The 18400-nt window shown below is 40.2% G+C and overlaps 1 protein-coding gene across 1 annotated transcript in view; it reads right to left on the bottom strand.

Annotated features, from left to right (window-relative positions):
- ARHGAP39 (Rho GTPase activating protein 39) overlaps positions 1 to 18400 on the bottom strand; it is a 367301-nt gene that overhangs the window by 68913 nt on the left and 279988 nt on the right. Inside the window, exon 5 of the mRNA XM_044684642.1 lies at positions 5900 to 7313. Coding sequence (XP_044540577.1) covers positions 5900 to 7313 — 1414 coding nt within the window. The remainder of the gene's footprint in view (positions 1 to 5899; positions 7314 to 18400) is intronic.

Raw genomic sequence — 18400 nt, 5'->3', positions numbered from 1 at the left:
TAGATCTGGCTGCCAACTGTTGTTTATCTATCCTTAGTCCAGGATATTTGTGATGAGACCCTTTACTATAGGGTGGCTGTGGTTTCAGTGGAAAGAAAGAAGGGGATATATAGGAGAAATGCTACAATGTGAGAGAAGCTCACTCGGGCCCCAAGTTTAAGGTCTATACCAGGGCCCTGAAGAACATAATGACAACAAAAAACCTAATGCTGTAAGGTTACAATTTCCTCCTAACAAATCTATAAAAGTGATATAAGTATTATACTCACTTTAGAACTGAGGCAATTGAGGTACAAGGAGACCTTAGAATCATAGATTTAGATCTGAAAGGGGCCTTAGAAGCTGCCTTGTCTAATACCCTCATTTTACATATATATAAGTGAGAGCTCCTTTTAGAAGACCAAGATGACACAGTTAACACTACAGCTCGGATCCAAATGCAAGTCTCCTGACCCCAAGTCCAGCATTTTTCCTACTAAAGCAGGCTGCCTAACCCCAAATGGCCCATGGGGAGCAGGGGAAAAAACCTTCAACTGAGCTCAAGTCTGAGGCTATTCTTTAAGGCTCTTTTACTCTGCTGCTAGGTCTGGCCTGCTCCTCAGGCAATAGACATCTTTATCACTTTGATTGACTGCATTAGTCCCCTGCTCAGAAACCTTCCACAGATCCTTAGAGCCTATTGAGTAAGATCCAGAAGCTCTTACCCAGCATTCAAGGTTCTCCAAAATCTGGTACCACCTTTCATTTTTAGTGTCAATCTCATTCTATTTCTCTTTTATGTACTCTATCCTCCAGCCATCCCTGACAACTTGCTGTTCCCTGTACTTATCCACTACTCTGTGCTGGCATTCTCCTCCATTTCCGAATTTCTAATCCCTCATTTATTTTAATACTAATCTGTTTGAGATATGAGGGGAGGGGATTATGGGTACCCTGAATAGTTGGCCTTCATCAAAGACTGGAGTAAAGGTAGAAATGCTGGGGGATGTTATCAAGGGATATGACTGAAGAAAAGAGTTCTTATCAAATAGTCTTGATTGTTCCTTGGTAAAGCATGAGGTGAGGACCTCAACTGATAGAGAGAGGTAAGAGTGAGCTTTGTATGAGAGACTTGAAAAAAAAAAAGAGGTTTGCCTTTGTGTAGAGTGGGACAGAGAATCAATTGTGATGGGGTAAAATGATTGTTTTGCTGTAGTGATGGCCTCAGTGAGATTATGTAACATAAATTTGAAGTTGACTTTGTTAGCATAGTTTCATGACTTCTTCCATTTTCAATCATCTGGAGAGTGTAGAGTTGAAATGGTTTACTATGGGGTTGATACTGGCAGGGAAGGAAAGTGTAGGCATAATAACGGTGACAGACTAATAGAATACAGAGAGATGGGCAGACTGCTGGTTATGGTGATAATGAATAATAACTATTCTTTCTACATGAACAGGAAAAATACTAGTGATAACTAACATTTCTATTGTGCTTTAAAGTTTACAATAGTAATCTAACCCAGAAAAACCACATTTAGGATAAGGAGTTCAGTTCTAGGTGCTATATTTTTAAAAAGAGATTGAAAAGGTGGAAAGATTCCAGAAGAGGATGACAAATAGTGAGGAAAGTGGAGTTCAAGACATTTGAAAGCTGGTATAAGGAAGTGGGGCTAGTTTGGAGGAGAGAAATTAAGGCTGAGGGGGGCATGCCAACCATCTTCAAGTATTTAAAGGGCTCTCTGAAATTGTAAAGATGATCAATTGTGAAAGATAGCTATCTCGATCAAGACAATGATGCAAGGCGATTTCATAGGACCCATGATGAAAAATGTTATCCATCTTCAGAGAGAACTGATAAACTATAAGTGCAGACTGAAATATATTTTTCAAACAATTTTTATATTACTGTGTTTTCTTTTGCAACATGGCTAACATGGAGATGTTTTTCCTGACTTCACATGCATAACAAAATGCTTGTCTTCTCAAGGTGGGGGGGTGGAGTAGGAGGAAGGTAGAGAGAATGTAGAACTCGAATGTCTTAAAAAAAGACTTAAAATTTTTTTTACATGTAATTGGTTAGTTCTGTCATTTGATTAGTCACACACTTTGGAAGTGTTGGGGATATTTTTCTGCCTGAAATGTTCCAACTGTTTTCTCTTCACCAAGCCACTAAACGTAGCACCCAAGTTTATCTAAAATGCAATGACACATTTCAAGACTTTCATTTGCTATGCTCCAGGGCCACAGATGAAGGTATTCAATAACCAGAACTATTTAGTTCAATTATGTCTTTTCTCCCTTTGTTCTGAGGGTAATATTTCCCTGTGGGACTCTCCCACAGCACCCCCCCCATCCCTGCCCTAGCCTTATGACAGGGTTACTAAGGAAGTACATAAAAGTCATGAGAAAGGAGCATCCCTTGGCTGTGTGCCTGGTTATGACAATGTGAAAAAGACACTCCAGTTCAAAGGCTTTTCTTTTTTTTTTAACCCATGAGATTCCTCTTTCTAGTATTTCCAAGCTGATTAAGTTTTTATAAAAATCTATGGATTGTGGGAAACTGGGGGGAAAAATTTAAAGGGTATCTCTGTGGCCTATCAAGGTTTTAGCTGCAGCCTTGGAGTATACTGAATCAGGTAGGATTCCACAGCTACATTTCTTAGAAAGTCAGTTTAATAGGTAAAAGACTAAGAATTTGCCCTGAGCTCAGGCTCCAAACTCCCTAAACCATCCCAGTTCATTTACACTCCCCACCCCCCCATTCTGTTCTAGTAGTAACATTAAGATAGAGGAACAAGGGGTAGGCAAATAGGATCAAGTGACTTACTCAGAGTTACCCAATTAGGAAGTGTCTGAGACTAGATTTGAACCTAGGACCTCTTGACTCCAGGCCTGGCCTTTTCTTCTCTCACTTGTCCCCACTCTAGTCTCTGGGAGGCCCTCTACCTTTTGTTTAATGTTTGTTTGTTATGACTAAGAGCTGCACCACATATTGTCTCCTGTTATAGCAGTGATGGACTGTGAGAGATATTGTCAGAGGCAGAGATTCTCAGTGCTCAACGTCTTCCTGGTGATAGTACCTCCCACATGCCACCATCTCCAACTGCTGTCTGTTCTCTGACTTCTCATCTCCTTTTTAAACTAATCACATGACTGCTAGTTTAATATAGGACCATTAGGATCCAAGATGGCAGGGACCTCTGAGGGCCTACATTGTTTCAGTGATTTGCCCAAAGTCGTACAAGCAGACAGAACCAGGATTTGAAGCATGGTCCTCTGATACTGAACTGAGTGCTTTTTTCACTGCATCATTATGTATCTTAGGCTCTGGCTCAACACCTCCCCTCTCAGGAATATCAAAAAGCCCTCCAGATTTTGCCTGTCTGGTTCTCACTCCAGGGCTGTATCTCTCAGTACCTGTGGACAAACGGATTCCCCTTATTGTGGTTTTCTCTTCTTCTCCACCTGCAGCTGCTTTGGAGCATCACTCCCTTGGTTGGGGTAGGGGGTGGGGCTTGAATACGTCACCCTTATACTGCTTCTTTCTCTTCTCCTTTGTTTCAATAATTAAATTCAATAGTTGTTTATTCATTCATTTAATAAATACTAATAATTATGGCCTTTAGGATTCTAGATTTACAGAAAGGCAAAAAGTAAGTGATTTAGTATGGGGCACTTACAACAGGTGGCACTAAAGTTAAGTTTTCAATCAATAATCAATTGATAAGAATTTATTGAGGCCTACTATATACTAAGTACTGTGCTCTCCTGCTTCTTTTCCTGCCATGCTTTATGGTTTCTAGTCCTAGCTTCCTAGCTAGACTCTACTAATCTATATAATGCTATTTTCCCCTTGAGGGCAGGGTCCATTTCATTTTTGTTTTTGTAAAGTTAATGCCAATTACCTTGCAGAAAAATAGGCAGCTAACTGGCAGCATAAACGAAGTACTGGTCTTGCAATCGGGAAGACCTTAGTTTAAATTCTTACTCAGGTACTTATGAGCTGTGTAATCTTAGGCAAGTCACTTAACCAGAGCTTCAGTTTCCTTATTTGTAAAATGGGGATAATAACAGCATCTATCCCCCAGGGTTGTTGTGAGGATAAAATGACATAATGTATGTACAGTATTTTTCTATCTAAACTGCTATGTAAATGTTAGCTATTCTTATTTTTTAATCTAGGGATAACCTTAACTCTCCTCTCACTCTCTGGATCTCCATAGGCTGCCAGAACCAGAATCCAAATGCACCACTTAAGTCAAGTCAATAGTTTAACACTTCTCTAATAAAAGGTAAAATTTAGCACAAGTCCAGCCATAAGCTTGGAGAGTCTGAGTAGGCGGTAAGGACCTTTGCTGCTCTTCTAAGTATCAAACTCTCAAAGGCTGGTGGTTAGATAGCCTTGGAACTTAGATTCCTAGTTAGAGACTTGGCTTCACTAGCTTCCATAGAGCTCTGTCTGGCAGGGAATCTTAGGAGATTAGGAAACCTTACAGATGTATCTTGCACATGAGATTGTTGTTTAATGGCAAAATGGATCTTTTGTACATATTGGCAAAGAGGTGGGGGTAAGGAAATAGGTGGAAGGAGCGCTAAAGCTAGCAGAGATCCCTCTGATAGCTGCATTTGCATTTCAGCCTCTGGGAGCCCCATGGGATCTTTCCCTAGAATGCTTTGGCACCACCATCTGCAATAATCATTTCTTGAGTTAAGAGAAAAGTCAACTTGGTTAGGGAATTGGAGGAAGGAATCTGTAGTCTCCACCTTTGGTGAAACTTAACAGACCCCTGGCAAATTATATATCCTTAACTATAATAATGAGAAATATCTGAATCACAGACTCATGGAATCTCAGGGGGAATCTAACCTAACCTAGCCATATCTAAAGAATAATCTTCCTTATGGCAACTTACAGAAAAGAAAATAAGCTCTAGGATGCCACCATTTCTAAAGCCCCACGACTTTTCATAAATACCAGCAAAGGCTATCACAGCACTTTCAGCACTGTCACTCTTCTCTTTGGACCATGGGTGTAAGGATCATAGATTTAAGCTCAAAGGAAACTTAGGGATGAAGACACTGAGGTCAAGTGACTTGGCCAAAGACACATATTATTCAATAGCAGAGTCAAAGTCAATATTCAAACTGAAGTGCTTTGACACCAAACACGGTATTCTTTCTATTCCATCACATTGAAAAAAGGGCCCATGAGAGGCCCCGAGGGCCAGTAGCATGATTAGAGGAGCAGACGAATGTTTGTGAGGGTCACCTCCCTGCAGGATGTGGTCCTGGCCACATAGATGATTAGCAGACACCAAAACATTTTGTTAGGCTGAGGTCTGGGTTCTTGCTGCTCTTTTCTGGCACCCAGGAAAGTTAACAGACAAAAGAACTTTAGTGTATGACTCCAAGAGCCTGTGGTAACAGGTGTGGATATTCTACCTGCCAACACAGATCACAGTGTCTCTTTGTCCTAGGAGATGGTTATTGTGAATTGCTGTGGCTTAAAAACAAAACAAAACTCTCTCCCTACCTTCCTCCTGGTGACGAGCCTCTCCAACTTTAGGTTGATCTTCAGACAACAGATAGTCTATTGCTATGGCTATACTAGGAAGATTTTCTAATTTGGTGGCACCTACTAGAACTTACCTCCTCTGGCATAGTTTTGGAAAGTACAAGGCAACATTCGGAAAGTGATTAAGTATCTAAACAATGAGAACACAACACTGAACAGAAAATACCCAGGAAGCTATGACAGCAAATCATCACTCATGGGAACTCCTTCCCAGTGTTTGCCCAGCTTAGGAGTAGTTTAAGCACAACTGTGGAAGGGCAGGCAGCTTGCTCACTCAGGGTGGCATGGGCCCTATGGGACCTTCTCCCCTCCTTCCCTTGCCTTGCTCCTTTAGAGAATTACCTGAGATGGATGTAAGTATGGCTCTGGAGAGGCCAGGTTGGTCTGAACAGAGACACTTTTCTCTAGTAGAATTTGTGGGAACCCCAGTTTTTCAAAAGTGTTTCTCTTCCAGTGCTTGTTTTCCTGCTGTGCCAAAGCCTCATCCTCGCTGAATGCACGCACAACAGGCCCAGGCATGGGCAAAGGCAGGGCTCCATCACTCTCATAGCCAGAGCCATCTTTCTGGGAATCCCAGCTGCTACGTTGTTTCATATGATAGTGAGCCTGCTGGGCCTCCCAGGCGAGCCGGGCCTGGGCCAGGAAGGGCTCAGGAAAGCCTCGTACCACATCTGCTTCCATTGACTTGCTCTCTGTGCGGCTCATCTGGGGGCGGCTAGGGCCAGACAAAGGTCGGTCTTCACTCCCAAGTTGCTCACTGAGGAGGTCCCGATCCCCTGAGCCATCAGTTGAAGAAGTATTTGGGTCTTGTGATAGAGAAGGCTTCCTACTTTTTCTCTTTCTAGTGCCAGGGGAGTAGCCTGTTGAAGACATAGTGTCCTGTTGGCTGGACCAGGACATGGAATCCTCCCCATGTGGAAGCTGGGAAATGGGTTGTCCATGCCTGAAGTCAGACCCCTCCATGCTGCTGTAGTCTCCTGACTTAATTTCTAGGCGCTGGTCCCTTACAAGGCAGGGGCTATGCTGTAGGGAATAGGAGCCCCCAATAGGGTTGGGGGAGTACTTGTGGCGCAAGCCTGTTTTGAGCTTGGGGCTGGAGCCAGACTGTTCCACGTAGACCAGCTGCCGTACGTACTCTTTGCCTGCAGGGCTATACTCCAGGCTCATGAAGCGGTCAGTACATTTCTGTTTGGTGAGCACCAGCTGCTGGTAGGGGGAGTTGGAGGTCTGCTTGGGTGACTGCAGGAAGGAGTGGGGCTTACGGATGGGCGATTTCTGTGGGGAACCTGCCTTGTAGCTGCCACTTGCGTCATACTGCATGTCAATGGGGGGCTCATCATAGATGGGGGCTTGGTATTCCATGGGAGGCTCCTCATAGAGGGGTGGCTCATAGGCATAGCGGGGTGAGGATGGCTGTGATTCGCTTGAGTGCTTTCGATGTTGGGATTGGAGAGGGGAGCAGAATGAGTCACGGTCCCCACGGCCAAGTAAAGGGGAGCAACTACCAACATGTTCGGCCCTTTTCAAAAAAGGTGAAGGTTTCCTCTCAGGGAAAAAGACTGAGTTGTCAGGCTCTGGTGCAAAGGTTTGTAGGTTAGGGGACTGTTGACCACCTGAAGGTCTCCGAGAGCGAGGCCCTGGCTGGTTGTCAGTGGGAAAGTCATTCCCCTGGTGCATAAGGAAGCTTGGCTCCCTATCTGTTACCTTGATAAGCATCCGTTCTTTGGTCCCCGTGTTCCAGCGCAAGGATGATGTCCTAGGTAAGAGAAAGAGAAACAAGAGTTAATAACTGCTAGGGTAAATGAACAGGCAGACTGGCAAGTGGCTGATCCATAGCTTAACATTCTCTTAACATTCACAACAATCAGTAATTGTCCCATCTCTGCAGCCCTAGTGTTTCCTCTTATACATATATAACAAATAGGAACCAAATATGAACAGTGAATATAAGGCAACCTTGCTTCTTCCTCTTTATTTTATCCTTGGAACTCAAATACAAAACAATCAGCATTTATTTACTGGTGTTTGCTATGTGCAACATAAGATGCTCAAAAATACAGTAATGAAATAAGATACAGTCTTTGTCTTTGAGGAAATTATAATTTAACAGGGAGGCTACAATAGGTGTGCAAGTAGAAGGCAGAATGTAGAATGTCAAAGAAATCCAAATATGATACTCTGAAAAATATGTAGCGGGAAAGATCACTTGGTGAAGGCCCACCTGGTTATAACTATGCTCTAGGATTCACCCTGGTCATCTTGCCTTTGGTTCTACTGCTCCTGTATCTTCTAAACCAGGTCTTCAGAGACCATGGCCTAGAGGGGCTGAGTTACCCAGATGTGGCACTCCAGGTCTGGGTCATGCTGTCCTGATTGGTAAACAGCCCATTACACTAAGTTGCCTCAGATCACATCATCTGTTCTTACCATCTGTCTTGCCTCAACAGGTATGCCCTTTCCCTTTCTCTTTCTTGCTCTGGAATAATAATCAAAATGCTACTGCAGCTTCTGTACTCTATAATTTTCTAAATCAAAATATTCTTCATTGGCCACTTCTCCTATATATATGGTCTACCAATGTTAAAATATTAGCTCCTGAAAAGGAAGGACTATATCACTTTTGTATTTGTATCTCCAGTACCTGGCATAGAGTAGATACTTAATACATGCTGCATTCATTCATTCATTCATTCATTCATTTGTATATTCATTCATTCCTTTTGTGCACTCATTCAGGATGTCTCTTATCTATCTCTTTTCCCACAAGATGATTACCTCTCTACACACAGTATTGCTTTTTTCTGATGATGACATCTGGACAGGGCTTTCTAAGCAGTATAGATTCATTTTATTCTTTCAGCTGCAAAATCTGGATACAGAAGTCTTGGTTCAGGTTGGAGAGGACAGGCCAATGGGAGACCTGAGGAGGTGGGGGTGGGGTGAGAAATGGAGGGATAGAGGAGTGAAAGGGGAGCTAAGCATTTAAACATTTCAGGTTACAAAAAACTTCTCCATACTGTCCAGTGTTATGAAGATTGAATTAGAGAGGAATACAGTGGGCCTCATTGGAATTCAGTGGTATTGAGTATTGTGTTAAGAGAGCAGAACTTAGGCTCAAGAGAAACATGGGTTTGTATCCTTCTTCTAAAATTGTGGAGTCCTGAGCAGGGAGGCTAACAATTCTGAGTTTCCCCATTAGTAAAATGAAGATGATACTGAAAGCACTGACCTTAAAGACTGACTATAAGGATCAAAGAGAGAATACATGTAGAGTTCTTTGCAAATAAAATTACTATTACTTATTATTACTATTAATTTGGGAATTTAAAAAGTGTGTGTGTGTGTTGGTGCAATTCAGTGAAGGTCACTCCTTAGCTCAGAAGTGTCAAACTTACCTGTAGGATATAATTGGGAAATGTTTAACAACATAAATAAAAATACAATACAACCTAAATAATGTTAATGTGTGGTTTTCTAAGACAGTAGTGGTCTTCCTGGATCCTTTCTTTTTAAATCTGACACCCCTGCTCCATTCTAAGCTTGAGATGGGGAGGAAGGGGGTAGAGAATGAACATTTATTTAGAAAGAGACTAGTATGTTCCAGGTCTTGTGCTGAACTTTACAAATATCTCACTGACAGTGAGAACAGAGAAGACTACAGGAAGAGTACTATTGTCAAATGCTTTGTTCCACTTTCAAGAAATCAGTTCTAGGCTCCATTTTACATTTCAAAAACCACAGCTTCTCTGGGGACTTTATTGTACATGTTGACACAGAGTGCCCCAGACATGGATTCTGGACAATAAAAAGCCTTATACTCCCATTTGAACAATGCAAACTTTATTAGAAGCTTCCTCCTGACAGCAAATGCTATCTGAAATGGGAAAAATTGGCCTCCAAATTAGATTCCTTTTCAACCCTACGTTAAGTATAAAATAGCCTGTAGAATCAGATAACTAAGGAAAGTCCAAAAGGTGCCCTGCAAAGCTTGTCTCTTCTTGCACTAAAATTGGATTCCCTTTAATCTCATAGGGCTGAAAGGGCCCTGAGACAGCAAGGCTAATAATGACACTGTCCTGAAAATCAGGAGAACTGGTTCCAAATCCTGGCCCTGATACTACTTAGAAAATCAGGGTAAATCATAACCTCTCTGAGCCCATATTTCTTTAACAGCAAAATGAGAACACTGAATTAGATGGTTTCTCATGTTTCTTCATTCTAAATCTTATGAAATAGGGCTACCAGGATTATGGAAGAACTATTACAATAATACTGCTGGTATCTCACATCCTACTCTCCCCACCCTCACTCTGTGAGCCAGTCACACTGGTCTCTTTGCTATTCCTTTAAGATAACAGTTTTTCTCCTGGTTTTGACTATTTTCACTGGCTGTCCCCTATGTTTGGAATATGTTCCCTCCTTATCTTTGCTTCTTGGTTTCCTTTAATTCTTAGCTAAAGTTCCACCTTCTACAAGAAGCCTTTCCCAGTTCTCTTTGAGTACCTTATTGAGACTACTTCCAATTTATCCTGCCTATATCTTATCTGTATATAGTTATTTGCATGTTGTCTCCTCAATTTGACTATGAACTCTTCGAGACCAGGAATTTAACTTTTTAGAAAGCAGGATTTTTTTTTGTGTGTGTGTGTGTGTGTCTCCAAAATTTAGCATTGTGTTTGTCACATAAAAGGCACTAATAAATTCTAGCTGACTGATTGGACAGATGCTATATTGTACCCATGAGATATTAAAAGAACCAAAGAGAAGGCTTCTAAAATGTTGGTTGAAGACTCTTTAGAGGATTTAAGGCAATAATTATACAAGAAGAGAAGAAAGGAAAAAGGGATTGTGATTTGCACTAGTAAAGAGAACAATTACACCAATGAGACAATATGAAGTAATAATTCACATTAATATTATACCTTAAGATCATACAGATCTAAGTTCCAATTTTCCAGAATTAGAGGGAAAACAAAGTACTTGTTAAAAAACAGAAGTAATACATAGACCCAAAAAGCCTCAGAGCAAGAAGAGAAATTTGAAGTTACCTAGTTCAATCCATATCTGAATAAGAAGGAATTGGGTTCATTTTGATAAGTTCTAATGGCATCGAGCTTGGATTTTGTTTTCTAAACTATAAGTCCACTCAGAGATGAGTCCCAAACCAAAGTCTCTGGGTACACCTGGCAAATTATGATGACTTTACTCTGTAGTTCCAAGGGTCTGATTGTAGCAATGCTACACTATCTCACAAAACCAAAACCAGTTTACTACCAGAAAACACCAGGTCACAATTTCTTCATCTCTCCCCCAAGCACGCAGAGAAATAGATGAATATCTCTATTTCAAGTTAGCAAATATTTATTAAGTACTTGCTGTTTGTGAGGTACTGTGCTAGCTACTGGAAGTGCGAAGATGAAATAGGAGAGTTCTTACTTTCAAGGGACTTACCAATATAATAATCTAAACTATATACTCACCAATTTAACAGAAATATGTAATAAATTCATGCAATACATTTTATACAGTTATATTTAACAGACAACAACAACAGTAATTGCTATATAGACTAAATTATTGTGACAATTAGTTACATACAACACTTCACGACCTCATTTGGGATTTTCTTGGCAAACATATTAGAGTGGTTGACATTTCCTTCTCTAGCTCATTTGACAAATGGGGAAATCAAGAGAAACAGGGTTAAATAACTTGCCCAGGACCACACAGCTAGTAAGTAACTGAGGTCTAATCTCAACTCATCTTGAATCCAGGGCTGGCACTCTTATCTATCCATGGTATCATATAGCTGCCCTTAGGCTAAGAACAATTAATTGTTATTGTCTATAACTTCCTTGTTTTCTGTCTACTGCCTCAGAACCCTGGAATGACTACCCATAGTTTGGGAAAAAGACAGAAAAAAAGGCATCAGAATTCTCATTGCTGGTAATGTTCTCTTCCCTAGGAATTTGTATAAACTCTAATGTGCCTTCCAGCTCTGCCATTTTAGGAAATACACTGGGGATGGGGTGGGGGATGGGACACACCAAATAACAGTGGCATGTTTTGAAGTCTGAAGATCTGGCTGATTGAAGTTTCAGCTTAGCTTAGCTGTCTGATCTTGGCCAACGCCTTCATAAAGGGAGATAGATCTGGACTAGCTCATCGAAAAGGGGCTTTCATATTTAAGTCCTAAGCTTCAGGTCAGGGCTAAGACTCTAAGAATTTTATTTACATCTCAGCCTGTCTATTGCTTTAATGTGGCTACTGCTGGCTATTCTAAATTGCAGCTTTGTGGAATTTTAAAGAACAAGTTCATTTCAATACCATCAGATTCAAATGTGGCACAGGCCATGTCAAAGGTCAAGTAGGGTTAATGAACAAAAGTGGTTTTCCTTTCCTTTGAACTAGATGCTCATTCTAGCTCTCATTCTGGTTGGAATGTTCCATAGACCTCCTTTGAACAGAGATAAGAAAAGCAATGCTTTTGCCTTAGGGAGCAGTGGCTCTTAGAATCTGATAATGGTGGCCATAGCTGCCTAGGAAGCAGGGATTCTATAGAATTAAGCAGTTCCAGGATTAAGGTATAGGGTTTAGGCATTTGCACCTATATTTATCCAGAGAAGTCTCAGCAGGAAGGGAAGTAAGGGGAAAGGGCATCCTAGTCTTTGAAAGAGACACACTCAAGCAAGTCATTATCCTTTCTGTGTCTGTTTGTTGTATGTCCTTTGTTCTAAAAGAGTGGGACCAATGACATCACAGGGTGATGTCTTGAACTGTGTGTGAACTGGATTTAAATGGTTGCACAAAGTCACTAGCCTCACTCTTCCAGAGTTGTTGGAAGTCCAATGGCAAGACTAAAGTCCAGATGACTGGCTTAGGATGCAGTGAATGGTCTTGGTGTCTTAGATTTCTGACCAAACTCTACTTTGCAGAAGCAGGTACTGCCATCTTTAAGGCTGCTAGAAGAAACTGTTATTACCCATTCCTTCTGTCAGGTTACCCATTCCTTCTGTCAGGGGAAGCCTTCAGACGCTTGGAGTAGAAACTCTAACTCACCACAGGGCTTATTAGAAGGTGTCTATGCCTATTTATTCCTCTGTAAAATGAGGGCTTGAAACAAAATAAGGGTCTATTCCAGATCAAATTATTCTGTTATCCTGGCCTGATCCTTTTATCTCTTGTTTCACATGCACTTTGACTACAGGGTATAGCTATAAGGACTCAGAATTTTAGAATAGCAGATTTGGAAGGGGCTTCTAAAGATATCAATTTGAATCCCTTAACCAAGGCACAAGGGTTGAAGCCTTGTAGTGCTACTGGTGGTTGGAAACATTTCCAACAATGGTCTTGGTTTCTGGGTAATTTTGTGGTGATCTGTCCCCTTATTTCTTTGCTATTCTCTGATGCACTTACATAGATTACTGCATACCTAAACTCCCTGCTGGTCTATGAATTAAATGAGGATAGGACCTGAATATTTGATGGGTTCTCATGTAAAAAGGATTAGACTTTTTTTTACTTAGTCTTAGAGGACAGAACTAGGGTGTGGGAAGCCGTTCGATGTATTAAAGCCATTGGAGAAATAGGATCAAATTTAGGGCCTGTTATCTGGATTCCCTACGTGACCAATCCAGACTGAGGCAGTCTTTGTGTTTGGTCCTGGTCACTTGAGCCCCAAAAGGCTCTGGTACCAGCAGGTAGGTTAATCCAAAATCAACTTGATTCCTCCAAGAGGCTATTAGGAGTCATTTAGAGAAACAGAGTCTGTAACAGATATTTTATCTGGATCCCATTACAAAATCATCGGCAAGTAAAACTGTGTGTATGATTTTCTGCACTGCATGTCAGGATGCAGACTGAATGGGCCATCTAAGATAAAAATCTGAGGCTCCTCTTTTGACTCAGTCTTTGATCCCCACCTTTTTTACAATTCTTATTGGAGAGCTTTGAAGTGGCAGACCAGCTTCTACTGAGTTGATGATTTCCTTCCTTGATAATTGAAGAAGCCTAAATCCTAAACAAATGCTGATTAAATAAAATCCCATATTCAGATTAAAACCTGAGTCTTTAGTCTGAATGCAGATTTCAATTGATGAGCATCTCCATGGGATATTTCCTCTCCCGGAATTATCCCCTACTGAATTGGGGTTTGGAATTTGACCATTTGTCTTTGCATCTGTATTCTTTAGATTTCAATGGATTATGCATGATTTATTGCCCCTTACCAACTGTGACTCCTTTTTGCTTGAAATCAGTATATAATAAACTTCCATGCCCGTAGAATTCGGAACAGCATGGGCTAACCACTAGTCTAGTTGTTCTCATTTTTCTTTTTCCTGTCTTATCAATCCGATGCTGTAAACGCCACTCAGAACCCTCATTTTTGCACGTAGAGGCTGGTCCTCTATACTAGGGTTATAAGGAGTCATAGATTGACAGGTTTTAGTTCAATGTGAGGAAAAAAACCTCTTCATAATCAGAGTTGACCTCAAGTAGAATGAACATTCTTTCAGAAATGAGGTTCTTGTCACCAAAAGTCCTCCAGTGGAGTCTAGGTGATCATTGCAAGGGATGTTACAGAATAGATTTGTGGTCAAGTACATGCTATATTAGACACCCTCTGGAGCCACTTCTAATTTGAAGACTGTGATTTAAATGTCCCTAGCACTGAGTAAAAGACTTGGCCCACAAAAGGGTAATTAAATTGAACTAAGTTCTTTTGGGGGGGGGGGGCGGGCCAGTGTCACAAGTATAACAGGCTCCTGTGGAAAAAATCTAAACACATTTCCTTTTAATACTGGGGAACTAAGAGAAAAGGAAGTCCCTCCCCTCCAATGTGTGGGTGGTAGAAAGGACTGCCTTGGGAGAGAGTGAACTATTTCATCCCTGAAAATATTTGAGCACATCCTAGATAGACCTCTGTCAGGGATACATTATGCAAGAAGGGCTATGAGGTTGGGGGTTGAGGTACCTCTTCAAATTAGATCAAATGAGACATTTATAAAGTGCTTTAGCACAGTGTTTGGAATATAATAGACTATATAAATGCTTATTCCCTTCCCTTCTACAACTCTGATATCTAAATGTATGATTGTAGGCATCTTAACAGCAAAAAGATAGTTCATTGGGGATTTAGAGGTTGACAGGATGCTAGGGCAAGAGAAGAAAATTTTGTCTAAACTTCCAATTTTACAGATAGGGAAACCAAGGCCCAGAGAAGTTAAGTGATTTGACCAAAGTCACATATCCAACAAATGGCAGAGCAAGAATTTGATCCTAAGCCGTCCAATTCCAAATTCAGTGCTCATTCTACTATATTACTCTGCCTCATTCTGAACTTTAGTACTATTTTTACATATCCATGTCATGCTTTTGTTTTCATTCTCCATTTCATTCTCCATTCCTTGCTTCCATCTTCTGTGTAAATCTCCTAAAAAAATTTAAGTTAGTCAATGAATTCCCTATGCACATATTTTGGTCTCTTCAGACAATTCTCCATTTCCAGTGGAATTATCTTTTTCTTTTCAGAATTTAATTCTTAAAGAGCTTCCTATCCTTCTTGAGCCAGTTTCTAGAGACTATTAGTCCATGGAATCCTACCAATGCTTTCTTCAAACTCTGAAATGTGTTCACCTAAAACATAGAGAGGAAGTTAGAAGGCTTTTCTCTTCTCGATAAGAAATTATAAAATTGAATGGTTAATGTTCTCATCAGTTCTCATCATGTCTATCTCAGCAATCAGTTCTTCCTTATTAGTGAGAATCAGATCCAGAAAAGGATTTCCCTTCACTGACATTTATTTAAGTATGAAATTATAAGGAGAGAAGTCAGGAAATTATCAGTTGCATTGCTTTTGGGAAAGACAAGTCCATATTTCTGGTCCTTGGAGAATTTTGAGTATATCTTTTGAATACATGTTAACCTATCTTCAATATCCTTTGCCTATTTTGCTATTTTTCAATAAAGTATACATACGGAAAGCATTATGTATAAAGATAAACACACATATGCACGTATATAGTTATATGTACCTCTCTCACACAAAGTGCGCTAGAGCCACCTAAGACAGTCAATTATTAAATTTTCAGTGTGAGCATTTATGTCTTAGAAACAAGCAACTGCTACAAACAGGGCCCAATTTTTTGTTTTATTGTTTAGAATTAGGAAAGTGATGGAGAAACATTAATCGTGCAGATTAAATTTAAAAGCATGTCATTTGTTTTCTGTGTAGAGAGAGACAGAGGTATATGTGTATACACAGACACAACATATATTTTCTATTTTGTTTTGAATGTGACTATTTCTAAACCATCCATCCATCCTTCTCACCTGCACCCCTTCTTCACAACTGCTATTCATGAATTCTTCCAAAATCACCTCCCTCTTAGAGGCTAGAGCTACAAAATTAAGACTACAAATAGTATGAGTAGGAGAAAAAAAGATAGAACCTTCCACAGCCATAAGCTTATAAGCTAGACATGAGATCTCATTCAACCGAGACTCAGTGATACCTATGCATTCAAATTTGCCTTGCTGTCATCAATATCTTTAGTTATATTGTATATCTATGTACAGACATCTTAGGCCATGACTTTTGCTATTTTTTCTTTTCTCTGAATTTGTAAATTGTGATTTTCTAGTTATTTCTACTATTCTTTTTCCTACTTATAGGTATACTTCAATAGCAGGGGTTCTTACATTTTTTTTTATGTCATGAACTATTTGACTAAGGATCCCTCCTTTTAAAATGTTTTAAGAGTTTTTAAAAATTTATAATCAAGGAAATGTGAAATATCAGTAAAAAGTTGGTGAAGATAGTGATTTAATTTTTCCCCATTCAAGTTCATGGACCCCCTGAAGTCTATCCATGGATCCTTTGGTCTTTGGAATTATTTTCTCCTTTCCCCTTCCTTTTCATTTTGGAGTTAACTAATTATATATTTCTAAGACTCCAGGAAAATACATTCTTATCAACCCGTAATCATCCTGGTCCAGAAATTAAATCTGGTTCTCAGACAAAAGTTCTTAACAATATTTTGATTATTCCAATCTCCTTCTTCTGAAGTCTCTATGGCCATTTGACAGATCAGGCCCAGATATTAGCCTATCAGCTTCCTACTTTGTCCTAAACCTTTCTCCAATTCTCCTAGGGTCACTGCCAGAACTAGATGTGGCCATCTACCTCTAACTTACATTTTCAATACAAGATCTTCTTCCTGTGGTGACCTGGTCTACCTACTATCTCTTGTCTCTTTTCCTGACAAGTCTCTCCAGAACTCTGGCCTCTCTTCCTGCCTTGTTTAAGACTGTAATACTGGCCATCACAAGAAACAATATCATTTGCTGACAAGAGGTTGGAACCTAATGAAGATACTGAACAGCTCAATCCACTTGCCACCCTTAATGGATGACTCTCGCTGGTATTCTACCTGGATCCATTCCTAAATGTTTAGCATAATTCCACTCATTCAAGGCTTAAAATTTTGGTTCACTTGCTTCTAAACCTTCTGCCATCTGGCTTCCAATCTTGCCATTCAACTGAAGCTACTTTCTCCAAAGTTACTTTTAATCAACAAATTTAATGGCTTTTCTCAATCCTTATCCTTCTTGACCTCTTTGCAGTCTCTTATACTTGTTGATAACCCTCCTTTTCTTGATGTTCTCTTCTCGTAAGCTTTTCATAATATTGTTCTCTCCTGGTTCTCCCTTCTACCTGCCTGACTGCTCTTCCTCAATCTCTTTTGCTAAATCTTCATCTAGTTAATGCCTGAAATTTATGAGTGTGCCATAGGGCACTGTTGTGGGTCCTTTTCTCTCTAGACAGTTTTACATGGTGATTTTATCAGTTCCCACAGATTCAATAATCATTTGTATGCTAATTGAGGCAGTTAGGTGGCTCAGTGGGTAGACTACTGGAGATGGAATCAAGAAAGAAAAGTTCAAATCTGGACTATGTTAGCTTGGGCAAATTACTTAACTGCTGTTTGTCTCAGTTTTCTCAACTGTAAAATGGGGATAATAAGAGTATCTTCCAAGGTTGTTATAAAGATAAAATGAGATATTTATAAAGTGTTTAACATAGTACCTAGCACAGTGTAGGTGCAAAATAAATGCTTGTTCTTTTCCCCATTCTCCCTTCTCTGTACTAATGTTAAAACTACTTCATTGATGTTAACATCTCTGCTGACCTCCAGTCTTAAAACTCTATTTGCTTAAAACACATCTTGAACTGGATGTTCATGTAGCCACCCTCTTAAACTCAACATGTTCAAAACTGAACTAATCTTTCTTTCAAAGCCTCTTCCTGTCCAAACTTCCCTGTTATGATCCAGGGGACTACCACCCTCCCAGTCACCAAGACTTGAAATCTAGGTGTTATCCTTGACTCCTTATTCTTTTTTTCCCATATACTGAATATCTTGCTGAAGTCTGTTGATTTTACTTTGGTTACAACTTTTAAATATGCCCTATTCTTTCCTCCCATACGGCCAAAAGTCTGGTTTGGTCCTTCATCTCCTTATCCCTGCACTCCTGAAATAGTCTGCTGGTTTGTCTCCCCCACTCCACTCATTAAAGTGATTTTCCTAAAGCACAGGTCCTACCCCATAACCTCCCTACTTAATAAATTCCAGTAATTTCTTGTTACCCTCAGGATCAAAATTACAATGCTTTGGTGTTCAAAACCCTTCATAATATACTACCACTTTTCTAGTCTTCTTATACCTGATACCCCCTTCTTGCCCACCACATGCTCTTTGATTTAGTGACACTGGCTTCCATGCTGTTCTTTAACAAGGTACTCTATCCCCTACCTGAACAGTATCTTCACTAGTTGTCCCC

Source organism: Gracilinanus agilis, chromosome 1 (genome assembly GCF_016433145.1).
Source record: "Gracilinanus agilis isolate LMUSP501 chromosome 1, AgileGrace, whole genome shotgun sequence".
Lineage (NCBI taxonomy): Eukaryota > Metazoa > Chordata > Mammalia > Didelphimorphia > Didelphidae > Gracilinanus > Gracilinanus agilis.
The sequence above is the reverse complement of the archived record's forward strand: the minus strand, read 5'-3'. Positions and strand labels throughout refer to the sequence as shown.